Genomic DNA, 15,710 nt, shown 5'->3' on the forward strand with positions numbered 1-15,710 from the left:
CTCCGGCTGAAATCTGGCATATTTGAGCATTAGAGTAATCAACATCAAAATTGGGGAGAAAGTTTAGGTCTCTTATACAGACGACATTGCACAGAGCAAGAGGTTCAGCTGAGCTTCATCACAGTTGCCCTCATTTTTCACACCTTAAAGCATTAACAAAGCACTAATCAGACACCAGAGTGATATAGTTGACCCTCTTTTGTTTCAGATCACTGGTGTGAGAATAATGACCCAGATAGTGTGGAAAAGATTTAGTGCAGCCATTGACTGAAGCCCTGAAGCGGTTCCTCTCCTACTCACTTGTGGCTCAGCAGGTGTAAGTTTTTATGACTCCTTTGAAATAAGATCTCACCTGCAGTTACTGTGCTGTATACCTGAGAAATGATGTACATTTACGGTTTGTTATGCGAGAGTTAATCACAAAGATATGTTAGATCTCGCTCTGATTACTGCTCTATTTAAAATATTCAAAGACAGACATTCATGCTTCATTTCTTGTCTTTCTTTGGAAGATTACATGTATATAGTGGCGTCTGGCTTTAGCAGCTGCTGACTGCAGACAATAAAGAATAAAGCAACTGGTCATGTATAGCTAAAAAAGGGCCAAAGTTAGCAGTTCAGTTCCTGCTGGTATCAAAATAAAATCAACAGATTCACCTTACTGTAAAGTGATTTTTGTTCAAAGTGACAATCTTTGCATAACCATTAATCCACTGGTGCAATCCAAGAAGATAAGCAGGGAGGAAGGCTAATAATGCACTTCAAAGACCAATAATGCATATCAAAACACCAAATAAGGGAATATCTTTTTTAAGAATAGGGTTCATCCCTCCAGAAGAGTCCAGAGACTTGTAGAATCAGTGCCAAGGCTGAGAAACACCATTCTTCAAAAAGATATTCCCTCATTTGATGTTTAATGATGGTGGTGGAGAGCGCTGTCTGTCACATCGGTCTAAAATCTCTCATAGGTGTTCAATTGGGTTGAGATCTGGTGAGTGTGAAGGCCATAGCATATGATTCACATCATTTTCATACTCATCAAACCATTCAGTGACCCCTCGTGCCCTGTGAATTGGGGTATTGTCATCCTGGAAGAGAACACTCCCATCAGGATAGAAATGTTTCATCATAGGATAAAGGTGATCAGTCAGAACAACTTTGTATTGATTTACAGTGACCCCTCCCTCTAAGGGGACAAGTGGACCCAAACCATGCCAGCAAAATGCCCCCTCACAGCATAACAGAGCCACCAGATCCCCTCACTGTAGGGGTCAAGCATTCAGGCCCCGATTTTACCTTTAATTTGTCACCCACCTGTATATCCCAGTGTAAGATACGTCCAACAGCTTTTTATATTTGTTTCTTTGAAAGAGATTCTCAGCCATGCTCCTTCAGTTAAAAAGGAAATTGTCTATTTAAGGCAAAGAAGTTAGTCTTTCGCAACCATCTCAACCATGTTCTTATGAACAGCAGATTTATCGTTCATCCAGAGCCTAGAGCTGCTCTCATGCCAAATGCAGTTACAAACAAATGCTGACTTGCTTTTGAGTTTAATGTCTTGGCTTGTTATGATAGTCCCAGAGGGTAAGGCAAGGAAAGGTGAGAGCTTAATTGTGAATGAGACTTAGAGGAAAGAAAAGCAGAGATTTTTTAGATGAGTGGAACTTCATTTTACTCATCACTTATCATGTTCAATCATGTTTGTGGCCTAATCAAAGAAAGTATTGTGTTAAATCATTATGTAACAAGATTGATTTTACTATATTTTGAGGTATTTAAATGTGTTATAATAAAGAACAAATTCTAAACAGATAAAAAGTTATTCTCTGCCAACAAATGAAAACTTCTGAGTGACGTCAAAAGCAGAAATGTTATCATCTAGATTTCTGTTTTTTTAAGGCTAAAACAGAATGGTAAATAGCTAAATATTGTATATATTTAATGAACCTGAATGACATAATGGTCACCCATCTTTGATCACCTCAAGGTAAATGACTAATTTCAGTATAAAACCACTTACTTACCCTGACGCACAAGTTCGATCTATGCATTAGCTCACTTTTGGAATTTGGTTTAAAACAGGAACCGCAGATGATGCTGATGTTTCAGTCATTTGTTTCATTTCACTTTCACAATGAACATTATTCATTGCATCCCTAATCAGTTTAACCGATTACCCCGCTGTCGCAATGCCTTTCAAGTGGAAATGATAACAGAGATTTTCACAGCGATGATATTGAGCAAGAACATGACTCCTAGATAAACAACAAGTCAGGACTCCTTCTTGGCACTTGTATAATTTCTCTTGATAATCTCTCTCTGTGTCTGATCCTGCCTGCACAATCTGTTTAAATTCCTGTGTGAATGGGGTGTGGGTTAGGGAACAACATTTTATTGCAAAATATAAAGTGTATTGTTGTGTTGATCAGAAACATGACAGGTGCGTGTAGACACTGGCAGAATTGGCACTAAATTGCTAGGTGAGGGTAAGACGCAAATAGTGATGCCTGGCTCGCAGACTGTTGTACACTTTGTGGGAATTCATACCTGAGAGGTGAACTGAAGGAGCATTATGTGGAGAAAGAACCAGAGTTTTTACAGTTTGACTTCACAGAGTAAAAAGAAATTAAGTTACAGAGTCTCAAAAGAACTCACGACTTATTGTTTCATAATTCATAGCGAATTGACAAATCCTTCATATTCTATCATCAGCACTTTTACTGAACGTGTTTGACGTGACTCCAAAATGAGTTCCCGCAAGTGCTTCAAGTCAAAGTTTTGGTAAATTTTAGAGATTAAGGAAGCAAGGAATCATTTAACATCTCAGTAGAAATGTCTTTGTAAACAGTACAAATCTTGGCTGAAGTCATGCACTCAGCTGAAAAAGACAAGAATATTATCCTGTAATAACATGCCTACTGATGGAAGCACAGAGTGGGAAAAGTGTGTCCTGATGAGGAGATCTGAGAGAGGAAACAGTTTAAAATCTTTTTTAAATTGAATTTATTCAGATTCATGAATTTGACCTTACTCCATGCTATAATTGTGAATACTGAATGGCATAAAGTTCAGGCTTTCATGAATCACTTAAGAAAGTCTTGCCTTAAAATATAAACACATACATTAGCACAATACTTAACAAAAATATGAAGAAAATTAGATTAAAATTGTGCAAAACCTTAAACAAATTGAGGGCTCCAGACTTTTTTGTTACAGTCATAAATGTGCATTTAATGAAGGCATTTGGGAATCAGTTTCTATGATTAAAACACACAAAAAAACGACCGCAGCAGACTGATTTTACAGTCAGTCTGTTCTGACCTTGTGACCATATTCTCAGGTTTCATTTCTGTTGGATGAAGCAATGTTCTCAGTTTCTCCCTTATTAGGATTACATTTGGCCTTGGATTAGTCCAGTAGATTTATGCTCTGACTCAGATGGATCAGAAAATGCTCATAGCCATACAGTGATTGATAAATGTTTTACGTCAGTAAGCTTGTTGTACTGACTATAGCTGGTGATGTTATCAGCACAGACAGCCACAGCTAATTACTTAGGAGAGATGCCCTTGTCTGTGAGCTGTAATTGACTTTAACAGTAGGACAGAGGAACTGTCAGACTTTGACCCTATTACAAGAGCCTGAAGGGTGTCCGCAAGCAAATGGGCACATGTGTATGTTATAAAGTGCCTGTGTAGCAACAAGTAAAGCAGTCCAGTTGTTGTTATAGTATAACACAGACCGCAGAGGGAGCATGTTTGTCCGCGGATGCAACAGCCCATTTCCTCGGACTTCTGTACTCATCAGGGTGAAGTGCTGAATAGCCCACAGCCTCTACTGACCTCCTCTTCTGCACGCGATGGAGGAGGATCCGGTAAGTCCCGGTCAACGGACTCTTACAGTCTAAACAGGGATTGTTTTGGAAATGAACTGTCCCAATGCCGAGATCTGAGAGCAAACTCTTCACCTCCTGCTCCTCCGTGCAGAGAGCCTGGGTAGCCTGGGCGAAGTGGGCTGGGGTCAGGGGCAACAACACATACGGACAGGGGTACTCAATCCCCTTCAGCCAAGCATTGTTTATAATCTGTGTGAGAGAGGAGCGATCAACAGGCACAGGGCGCAGCATGCCTTTTATGACCAGCTGGCACTGATCAGGCACATAAGCAGGGATACTGTAGGCCCCCTGAAGGATGCAACGCTTCAGCCTCCCAAGGTTGTCCCCATAAAAGGGCATAGTGGCCGTCACCATGAAGTACAAGAGGATGCCTAAAGCCCAGATATCTGAGTAGCGCCCAATGTAACCTTTTTCCTTGAACAGTTCAGGAGCAGCATACGGCGGCGACCCGCAAAAATTGGTAAGAAGCTCGCTGGGGCCACACTCGGTGCTGAAGCCAAAATCACCGACCTTGATGCAGTAGCTGGTGGTGTAGAAGATGTTTTCTGCCTTAAGGTCTCTGTGGACGATGTTGTTGTCATGCTGAAATATCACAAACAGGTAGAAAATCTCAACAGGGATTCTGTTTTGATTTATTTACTTTCACTTTTAGACAAAGTGTTAACTTACCCTAACCTTAGAAAAATATTAACAACTTTTACGCTTCTTCTATGTCATTTGTTTGTCATTCTTTTAATTGGATTAGTGACACATTGAATGTTTTTTTTAAGGCACACTGTAACAGTATTCTGTTAATTATTGTTATAATCATCTAGGGCTGCAACTAATGATTATTTTCATTATCTAATCTGACGATTATTTTCTAGATTAAACGATTAGATGTTTGGTCCATAAACTGTCAGAAAATGATGAAAAATGTTGATGATTGTTTCTTAGAGTCAAAGGTGGCGTCTTCAAATGTCTTGTTTTGTCTGCAACCCAAAGAAATTCAGATTACTGTCATAGAGGACTGAAGAAACCAGAAAATATTCACATTTGAGAGGCTGGAATCAGAGAATTTGGATACTTTTTTTCTTTAAAAAAATGAATCAAAACAATTCATTGATTATCAAAATTGTTTGGTGATTAATTTAATAGTTGGCAACTAATCGATTAATCGACTATTCGTTGCAGCTCCGTTATTATCATAAGTAAAACTAAACAACAACTGAATCTTAGTTAAGTTGTTTTCATGTTGTAAAATGCTTGTTTGCATCAGTTGGAAGACAGAGAGCATCTGGACCAGATGTTTATGATCCTGACCCTGTAATTGCAACAACACTGGATTGAGTTTGACTGGGAAACTTTTGTTGTGTGTCACTCTCATGTCCTGTCGCCTTTCTACTGACCTCCATCAAAATAGAGGCAAAAATGCTGCCCAAAAATATTTAAAAATGGAAGTATGTAAGGAAGTATATCAAACTTTACATTATTGCGGTTAAAACAATTACAGATTGTCAAGTTCTAAGTTAATTGAAGTTCATTTCATCTTATTTGCTTTGAATAACTCATTAACATGAATAATGAACACCTAAAAAAATCGATGTACATGAGAGACAGACTGAGTATAGATTTATGCTACACAGTAGATTATGATTGTGTAACAGTGAAGCTCACCATGTGTTTAACAGCAGAGATGACTTGTGCAAAGATGAGTTTAGTTTCCAGGTCGCTAAGCTTCCCCCTGGTGGTGATTCGAGAGAACAGATCTCCACCATTGCCATACTCCATCACCAGATACAGCTTCCTGCTTGTTTCGATCACCTCGTACAGACGCACTATGTTTGGGTGGCACAGCTTTTCCATGCAGTTGATCTCAGAGACAGTCATAGGCTGGCCCCTCTTATCCAAACGCAGCTTGTCGATGACTTTAACAGCGACTCTCTCTGAGAGAAGAAGAAGAGAGGAGGCTTAGATATCAGGGATGGGTTTAGAGAAGGTCTGATGAGGTGAAAGGTCAAATTCAGGACAGAGACCGTTTTAAGAGATTTAAACACACGAGAAAATAGGGGAGAAGGATGCCACTGTTACACACATACAAGGAGAAGGCAGAAAGAATTTATTTTTGGCATCTAATTTAATTCCAAGATTGTTGAAGCATTATTTTTAGGTATGACAAAAATGTGGACACACATATACGGGTGTAATTCTCAAATAATAAATTCACTGCAGGGGGTGGGGAAGATCTGACAGGCTTACTTGGGGGATCAGTTCTCCTCTACTGACATGAACTTTATTTACAAACCAATAATATTATCATCTACAACTAATATCTCCTCAAGGCCAGACCATGTGTATGACAGAAAAAGACTAAAGTACAGGCTGCTCAGACTGGACAGACTCTTCATGCTCTCCACCAGAAATTATGAATTATCTTTAGGTAAAAATGAATGAATGAATGAGATTAAACCACAAAAATAAGTGTTGGTTCCTGACCTTTAGTTAAAGCATGGATGCCCAGCCTGACAGAGGAGAAGTTACCCTGCCCGATCTCTCCCCGCAGCTCGTAGAAGCCGACCCTTCGACCCAGTATCAGGTCATTGACGATCCTCTCATTGTGGGCCATGTCATAGACAACCCTCTCAAATGGTGATTGCCTCATTCTCTCTACTTCAGTCAGCTGTGGGATGGCACATATGGCGGAGGAGGACAGGGGCTTGGTTATGTTCTCCTCCTTTGGAGGCTCATCTTTGGATTTCTTACTCACTTTCTGCTTTGGCCACAAACGCGTTTTGATGGCTAGAAAAGAAATGATGGAATAGAGAAACTTTTAAGAAACAAGAAAGAATTTGATTTGGGGTTTTTTTAATAGAGAAATAAGTCAGCAACACTGCTGTGTACCCTTAACATTACTTTTGTTGGAGTAAATGTAGGCAAGCGACCCTGCCAGGTTATTTTTGCCCTGCTGTCAGTACTGAACAGTCTTAAAGAAGTCAATGTGCAGACGTAGTGTGGCTGTTCCATGTATAGCACACTGATAATGAGATTGACCTCCATGTTACATGAGATAAACTTGTAACCTCTTTTACATCACTCTTAACCTGCATCTTAGTTTGTGTCTAATATGTAAGTTGAAGGTGTATGTGCCTGAAAATTACCCACATCTAGTACAAGAAGGCAAATAAAAAAAACTATTGATGTCAATTTGCAGGTGTGTGAATGAACTGACATTATTCTCAGGTGGATGCATGTAGGACTCTCCTTTCTGCATTTTCCTCTTTTCTTTCTTTTTGCAACACTTTTTTTTTGTGATGATTATAATAATCTCTTTATAGCACTTTTCTTAACACAATAACAGGAATCATGGATAAGTATGAGTAAAACATCAGATAGCACAATATTTTTGCTGTGTTTTTTATCAGCATTCGATGGAACTAAACAGGTGTTGAAATGTTTTTGGACTGTGATAAATCAATTTTAACATGCATGTTTTCATTTTTAATGATGGACAAAAGCAGGAAGCGACCTTGTGTGTCCTTTCTGTTCTGGGAACAGAAGTTTCATTCTTTATTCAGAATGTTCTCAAGAATCAGCACATTTCCTTTTAAAAACTGGCCAGTCTATTCATTTTTTTCCCAAACAAGACAATATTGTGACTCTTTTTATGTAAACCTGAAACCACCACCATCATTTGTTTTCACAGGAAACTGCTCAAGGTGCCAACATTACACAAGCAGTTGGCTCTGATGTCAGGCCTTGAACCCTGTCTGGGCATCTTACAGCACACATATAACCTCTCAACATGATAACACACATGAAGAAGGTTAATGAGTTAAATAAAGTACTCAATGATCAACAATAGTGATGCTTCTGATATTATAATTCTGTAAGACTACAGTGTAATGATACTGTGCCTCCTCCTGGTCATTGTGGGTTAAATTTAGCCCACAGCAGGCTCAGGTCCCAAAGTGGCAAGGATTATTGGCTTCTATCAGAAGCAGTATTAGTGGGTCACTTCTGAATGTAGACGGCTATTTATACTGTACTTACTCAGGCAGGATAACAAGGAACAGGCAGAACATGAATTCACAGAGCTGTCAAATTAGGGTTTAAGTTCTTGTTGCACAGACTGATGGTATTATTGAATCAATTGAGAGAGATGGTTAATTAAATCCACTGTAGAGTCAGTTTGAAAGGGATAAAATTGGACTATTAAATGCTTTTAAACTGAACTATTTTCTCTTTTTTGCTGCTTTTTTGGTTGTATGTTAATTATTGTATTCTTTAGTGCATGTCTCTAATATGCCTTGCATATAAAACAAATGAAATCAACTAATTATCTTATGTAGAGGTGTGTAAGGGTCTGGACTCTAAGATTTAATTAGCAAACACTGAAAACTTCTGCATGATTGTCTCTTATACAATGTTGTTCCCTTTCCATATACAGCATACCAGACAATTAAAGAATGAGCGTCTTAAACTGTTTAGCAAGTTGAACATTAAGGGTTGAATTGTAAACACAATTTGCTACCACTTGCTGAAAAGAAACACAGCTTATAAATGGTATACATAGATAGTAATGGTTTAATAATGCTTTAAAGATTATAGGTTAGAAGTTGCAAAAAGGATTAGTGCAGTGATGAATGTTGGTAATCCATTAATAAATATTAATATGGGGTTTTCACCTTCTAATAAGCCCTCATATCTGCAGTTATAAATGTTAATAAGTCAAGGTTTTGTTTTTTAATTTGTACAGTAATACATCTTACTCATGAATTAAAGCGCTAAAAAGACAAATGCTGCTGTCATGCTGTTGTACAAATGACTTGGCAATGCCAAGGTTATTATTAATGTCCCATAATTGATTTATAAAGCATAAAGTAAATGATTTATTAATGATTAACAAAAACATTAGTTACATCTCATAACCCCTTTATAAAACTGCAGAGACATAAATATATATTATAAAAGCATATAAAATCAGGAATAAATTTACCTGCAAGCTGCGGGTCCTTCATGTCTGTCTCTCAGGCTGCAACACCTGACTGTGACTGAACATGTGAATGGAGCTTGACAAGACTAAATCACACCTCACAATCCTATTAGCGCAGTGTATTAGTGGACTGCTCATTGGGTTATCTGACAGAGGCAGAAACAATAGAAACGCTGCATACACACTTTTAAAGAATAAACTCGTAATCATGCCTTATATTAGTGTTCATACTGAATAACTGATGATCAGTAACACATGAATATAGACTACTGGATCATTTCTGATTGATTATCAGAATCAGGTTTATTGCCAAGTAGGTTTACAAATACAATGACTTTGTCTTGGTGTTATGGTGCATAACAATTAAAAAACATAAAAATCAAGTTATCAAGTAATTATAGAAAATTTGTTGCAAGTGTGTGAAACTGTAACACCAATCTGCTACATCAGGCTTTACTGACATGAAAGTCTACAAATGATGTTTGATACCTTACGTAACCTTTTGGCATCTTCTTCACATCTTTTTTTAACTTAACTGCAAACAGTCATAAACACTAAGCACAGTAATATATATACATAACCACACAAATAGGAACCAAAAGAGGAAATGTCGGGAACATTACCGATAAAAATATTTTAAATGATTAGCCGATTAATCAATAAGTCAACTGACAGAAAATGTATCAGCAAAAAAATGTAAATCATTCAATCAAATGGAAGATTTGCTGCTTGTCTCCTTTTTTATATCATTGCAAACTGAATATCTTTGTGTATTGGACTGCTGGTCAGACAACCAAGACATTTGAAGACTTAACCTTGTACTTTATGAATATTTGATAGGTATTTCCACTATTTTCATTTTATGGATCAAACAATTTATCAATTAATCAAATGTCAAAATTGTTATGGTTGTAAAAACAGTTTTTGATGCTTTTTTCAGTTTTTAGAGTTGAAATATAACTGAATATTATCAAGAATGTGAATAAAGTTTGGTTTCTTTTTCTGTCCATGGGCATAGAAAAATAGTAATAATATAACGATATATAAAAAATAAGTAGAAAAAAATTAAAATAGAATGGAGAATATACTATTTGCTGAGTATACACTGTTCAATGATGTTAATATGTTATAATACACTATACATTCGTGCAAGTCAGGTGGATAAGGTAGTAAGGTGCATAATTGTCCATGGATGTTAGAATTGATGTGGATTTTGTCCAAAATTATAATTATAGTTTAATTACGAAGACTGTATTTTTATCTTCTCGACATCAATTAAAAAACATCAATACCTTCCTGTGACCAACGTCTTATATCCCTCCTCTCCTCTTCTCTCGTTGGCGTCCGAAGCGACGTACTTCCTTGATTGGCGTTAAATTCCAGCCAATAGCCAGGAAGTAGTTTGTATTCTGACCAATCACCGAAGTGAATTGGTTGGCGGGAGAGGAAAAGGCGGGATGTTGGAGTGACTGGCTGACGAATCAGCGCACGCCGTCACCCAACCACCGGAAGCACATGCTGGCCTGGCGCGCTGCTGCTGGTGTTGTTGTTACTTGTGTGACATGTAGCCACAAAACCGTAATTATTCGTGTGTTTTTGGGGGGAATTTAACGTTTGTAGTTTAAGAAACTGGAGAATGGCAGCGACAGTGGCAACACCTGTCACCCCAGCGGAGCACGACCCGGACCGGTGTGGGAGCGAGGAGGAGAGCCGCGGGGCCGAGGCGGAGGAGGAGAGCGGCCGGCAGCAGACGGGCCCCGCGGCCGCAGCCTCCGCGACCCACAACCGGCTGTCCAAACTCCCGCTGGCCCGCATCAAGGCCCTGATGAAGACCGACCCAGACGTGTCCCTGGCCAGCCAGGAGTCTGTGTTCATCATCGCTAAAGCCACGGTAAAAAAAAAAAAAAAACACGCACACCTGAAGAAAGATGCGCAGTGCTAATTCCCTGAATTTTCACAGCGTGTTACTGCCTCATTTTCGAAAGATATTTCATATTCAATATATTTTTGCTGCAACAGATTCATCAAACTGACATATGATCATTTTAATTTATATTAAACTCCACCAGTCTCCACCACGTTGTGCACCTTTCATGCCTGCATATTAATCAGGGGGGGTTGTCCTCAAATAATCTAATTTATGTATGTGTTTGTAAGAAATAATAGTAATATAGTTGCATAAGGTGTTTCAGGCTTACCATCCAAGACAACAGCAATTTTCTTACTTACCTACATACAGACAGGTGACAAATTAAAGGTAAAATAGGCACAGGCCTGAATGCTTGACCCCTACAGTGAGTGAATCTGGTGGCTCTGTTATACTGTGGGGGGCGTTTTGCTGGCATGGTTTGGGTCCACTTGTCCCCTTAGAGGGAAGGCTCACTGCAATTCAGTATGAAGTTGTTCTGAGTAATCACCTTTATCCTATGATGAAACATTTCTATCTTGATGGGAGTGGTCTCTTCCAGGATGACAATACCCCAATTCACAGGGTATGAGGGGTCACTGAATGGTTTGATGAATACCAGATCTCAACCCAATTGAACACCTATGGAAGATTTTGGACCGAGATGTTAGCCAGCACTCTCCACCACCATCATCAAAACACTAAATATTTTTTGGAAGAATGGTGTTCATCCCTCCACTAGAGTTCAGAGACTTGTAAAATCAATGCTATAGCTTGAAACTGTTCTGGTGGCACATGGTGGCCCAACACCTTTCTAACTTTCCTTTAATTTGTCACCTCTCTGTACATACATACATAATATATAAATACAAGGGGCAGATAAAGTGCCATGTTTGAGCTTTGCAGAAAGCTTAATGTAAGAAATGTTCAATGCGAAAATACATTGTGTGGAAGAGAGGGTTAGTCCAAAAGTGGGTTATGGTTTTGTTGCTACTGGTATCATTTACTACAACACATTATTAACCTATCTAAGGAACTTTCTGCTGTTAACTTTCTAAATTTCTAACTAAATAGTTAAAACCTGAGCAGAATGAATATAGAGAGATGGGTTAATTTTAAAAGGATATTTGTTATAATTGTAGACTAAGGACTGAAATTCAGGGATGTGAACTGTACTGTGCAAAATCATCCATATTGGTGGGAAAATATAAGTGACAACTTCCTGCATTTGTTTAAGTTGTAAATGACAGAATATTCATGTGTTTCTGTCCCACAGGAGTTGTTTGTTGAGATGATTGCCAAAGATGCCCTGGTATACGCCCAGCAAGGGAAGAGGAAAACGTTGCAAAGAAAAGACTTGGGTAAGCGCTGTAAAGAAACTCTGAATGCGGTTTGCAAATATGTACAGACTTACTGGGCATTTCAGCTGTTTAGCTGATGAGCTCCGACCACAAAGTGGCTGCTTAAATTGTGCAGAAATATAAATTATTTCACACTATAGCTGAAATGATCATTAATTTAATTGATTAGTAAAATTAATTGGCAACTATTTTGATAATCAGTTAACCCCTCTCTTTTGTTGTGTCTCTACAGACAACGCAATAGAGGCCATAGATGAGTTTGCATTCCTTGAAGGTAAGCGTTGCCAAGACATTAAAACAAATCCTCAAGATTTATGGCCATGTCATCCAGTAACACAAAAGAAGAATACCAAACATGTCATTTTGGCGTACTTCAATTTGTACTCAATTCTTCTCTATTTTCTTTGCAGGCACATTAGATTAAACACTGCTGCAGGAGATGAAGACAGCGAATCTGCAACCATCCAAGAAACGTTTCCATTACAGGGACATGACATGTTGTGAAAACATCTCTGGTACTTTTCTAAGTCAGACTCTCAAATTGGATATTTATAAGTGCTTTTCTACAATGTGCGATTAAGATTTTTCACTCTTAACTTTTGAAATGTCAGTGGTAATGTGTACATTTTTTGTAAATACTTGTGAGATACTACTGTACAATGAAATAAATTTACGTTTTAAACAAACAGTTTCTGTCAGAGTGGATCATCTGCAGCAAGCCATCTTCATCAGTTTGTCACACTCTGAATTATTAGTAGTTGGGTAGTATTTAGGTTTTTCAAGACATATTGTTATACTGATGATCAGTGTCAAAATACAAGTTCATAAGGGCTTGAGGTTGTCCACATTTTAGGAAAGTAAACTAATATGTGCTGTTGCATTAAAAACTAAGAAAACAATGCAAATCCCAATGCAACTATTGCCTTACCAACAAGGTGTTTATCCAGAAGTATCCCTAACAGCCTTGTGGTCAAAAATGTCAGATAATTTCAATATTTTTCTCACTGGAACTAGGTGTTTATGACAATCTTTTTCTTTGTTTTTGACTTTTGTCTTGTGGTCCACACAAGTGCTGGTGGTGTGTCCTGTGTCTGTGCATGTTGCCATTTTTGTTGAGTTAAATACCTCATCTCACACACTCCCTCAGAAAGAATACTTAGTCTTTTGGAAGTACTGTAAGTGGGAACCAAATAATGTTAATTTTATCGAATTATAGGACATGAAAAAAACCAACCTCCCTTAGGAAAGATATGACAGAATTACCTGCAGTGACAAGTAGCTTCTCATACTTTGTCATATGCTCCTATGAATTATCATCAAGGATGAGGACAGTGTAACCTGATTTGGTTGTGAGTAATTGCAACAAGCTACATTTAATATTAAAAACTGGCAGAAAATGACACTTGTCTGGATGAAAGAAATTATTCTAGTATCCATCAAACATCTTTGTAAATGTGAAGAAATGTAGGAGAGGAGTTTAAAAACAGTATCATGTCATCACTCACATTTAGACAGTAATGTAAAATAGTTGAGGGAGAAGTAGTAGTTGTTCTACACTACTACATGGTATAGCTTCCTCCTGTTTTCCTGTACAGCTCAGGTGGATCATTTTTAACAGTTTGCTGTTTCAAACCCGCTGTCCAAGGTGCTGATCCTGGGACCTCCAGGGATGCAGGAGCTGTCCGGGGTACTTGCCTTTGTTAATACGATGGAAAGAATACTTCCTGCCACTAAAATTGATGGGATGCAATTGCAATTTAACTGATGGATTTTGCAGTTCCATGAAGAAACTTGGATTAGAAACTTGTTAATTGTGCAATTTATGGGCACCTCACTGGTGTTTTCTTTTCATCTTTCATCGACATCTGATACCCAGCTGTGGCTCTGTTGCCAACTTATACTGATTTGAATTTACTACCTGATACTTCAAGATCTTTGACACATAACGTGTAACTGGTAAAATATGCCTCAGGAAAGTTTTTAACTATTTACCCACATGTCATGACATGTATTGAAAATGCTTTCAATATTTGTGCCCTAGTAGTTATTTTTCATATTATTTGCCCCCCTCTCTATTATTTTGCATTGCTGACAGGTATGGGCCCTGAAGGAGTGTTTGTTTTGGGTGTATTTTATGGTCTTTATGGTCTTGATGGCAAATTTTCTGGAGTAGAGCCCAAACAATACCACATTTTTGAGGCCGATATCTAACGATTTGATCTCATGACCACAAGAATCGTGACTTAGAAATGTACTTAATGAGACATTTTGCTATTTGCTCTCTGGTGTTAGTGGTGACGCTATTTCTCCCACAAACGTATAATTTCTGTGCTACTAATTCTTGTTGCTTATTGTCTGATGTGCTGATTCAAATATGTCATAAGCTATTGCTGGTCAGGTTCTAATTTGGAGAAAATTACACGTTACAGATGGACAAAGATGGTTTCTGTAGTTGACAATAGATTTTTCTCAGTTTGTCTCATAGTAAATCACTATAGGAACAACCAAATCAAATATGAGTATTTGTCAGGTTATTAGCATTTGTTTTAGCTCTGAATTTTGCTGCAGCAGCAGCTCACATTTTGGACACACACGTAGTGCAATACAAGCCAGAGGTGAAATGGAGAAGGTTGAATTTCTTGCTCAACACAGTGACTGTTGTGTGACACTGAGAAAATCACGTAGAGCTTCAGGTTTGCATTAGGAATGTATTTAAATCTCTCTAGACCTGAGATGTGTGTTGTTCTTCCTGGCAGCATTTGTTAAACACATCCAAGTGTTCAGTTTCACACACAGTCAAGACCCCTTGAGTTTTTGCAGTGGGGATTTTCAAAATAAATGCCTGAGTGTGTTTAAGCTGATTTTCTGGGTTTAGTGTTTCGGGGAGTAATGAAACAGAGCTGTGAGAAGCACAGATGTTTGGTTCCAGAAGAGCACCAGTCAACTCCCTGCAGAGGAATGCCTGACTGGCACAAGGGAACACGGAGTGCTCTTTTCTAATAAAATATAATCACATGTCGAAGGATTGGACATCATTTTATTTCCACAGTCAATAAAGACATTCCATTAAGAAAATCTCATGTGAAAAGAAAATTTGGAGCCTCCCCCTGTCCAAAGCCTGTTGGTCGCCCCTTTATACTGATGGAAAATGGCATACTGAGAGTAAACTCACTTATGTGGCTTTTTATGTAAAACTGGGGCTTAATCCTTGATTTCACTGTACATTTACTGTAATTCAAATAAAGTGGTAAAATAAAGTAGAATGATGTTTTGAATCATGCAGATCATGAGTACAGATGTAAAGTCTTTAGCCACACTAGCAGCACATGGCATTAGGTATGGCAGTTACAGTCTCTCTGTCAGTTGGTCCATCACTTTGGTCCAGACTGAAATATCTCAACAACTGTGAGATGAATTGCTAATCTCACTTTGGTGATCCCCTGACTTTTCCTCTAGCACCACCATGAGGTTGACATTTGTGGTTTTGGGAAACAACTGTAGACCTTTTCCATGGCAGACATTTTGACTTGTCAAAGCACAAGAAAAGCACAGGTGGCGTTAATAACATTAACGAGG

General features: G+C 38.3%; 2 protein-coding genes across 2 annotated transcripts; one reads left to right on the forward strand and one right to left on the reverse strand.

The window, feature by feature from the left end:
* Window positions 1-3,044: 3,044 nt before the first annotated feature.
* LOC122989512 (serine/threonine-protein kinase NIM1) lies at window positions 3,045-9,780 on the reverse strand. The gene is made up of 4 exons (XM_044362464.1): window positions 8,871-9,780; window positions 6,371-6,673; window positions 5,552-5,820; window positions 3,045-4,477 (listed from the first exon to the last, which is right to left on the reverse strand). The coding sequence occupies exons 1-4, from the start codon at window positions 8,890-8,892 to the stop codon at window positions 3,725-3,727; spliced, it is 1,347 nt and encodes a 448-aa protein (XP_044218399.1). The 5' UTR covers window positions 8,893-9,780; the 3' UTR covers window positions 3,045-3,724.
* Window positions 9,781-10,346: 566 nt separating this feature from the next.
* On the forward strand, window positions 10,347-12,822 carry pole4 (polymerase (DNA-directed), epsilon 4, accessory subunit). Its single transcript, XM_044361574.1, has 4 exons — window positions 10,347-10,758; window positions 12,050-12,134; window positions 12,367-12,408; window positions 12,545-12,822. Exons 1-4 carry the CDS (start codon window positions 10,504-10,506, stop codon window positions 12,556-12,558), a joined length of 396 nt encoding a protein of 131 aa, XP_044217509.1. The 5' UTR covers window positions 10,347-10,503; the 3' UTR covers window positions 12,559-12,822.
* The last annotated feature ends 2,888 nt before the right edge of the window (window positions 12,823-15,710 follow it).

This window comes from Thunnus albacares, chromosome 9, assembly GCF_914725855.1.
Source record: "Thunnus albacares chromosome 9, fThuAlb1.1, whole genome shotgun sequence".
Lineage (NCBI taxonomy): Eukaryota > Metazoa > Chordata > Actinopteri > Scombriformes > Scombridae > Thunnus > Thunnus albacares.

Excerpts from the sequence above, each read along its gene's own strand:
- LOC122989512 (XM_044362464.1), bottom strand. The coding sequence starts at position 8,892 with ATGAAGGACCCGCAGCTTGCAG. Across the intron at positions 6,674-8,870 it reads GAAGGACCCGCAGCTTGCAG|CCATCAAAACGCGTTTGTGG; the intron begins GTAAATTTATTC and ends TTTCTTTTCTAG. Across the intron at positions 4,478-5,551 it reads TCTCTGCTGTTAAACACATG|CATGACAACAACATCGTCCA; the intron begins GTGAGCTTCACT and ends GTGATATTTCAG.
- pole4 (XM_044361574.1), top strand. The coding sequence starts at position 10,504 with ATGGCAGCGACAGTGGCAACACCTGTCACCCCAGCGGAGCACGACCCG. Across the intron at positions 10,759-12,049 it reads TCATCATCGCTAAAGCCACG|GAGTTGTTTGTTGAGATGAT; the intron begins GTAAAAAAAAAA and ends TCTGTCCCACAG. Across the intron at positions 12,135-12,366 it reads GTTGCAAAGAAAAGACTTGG|ACAACGCAATAGAGGCCATA; the intron begins GTAAGCGCTGTA and ends GTGTCTCTACAG.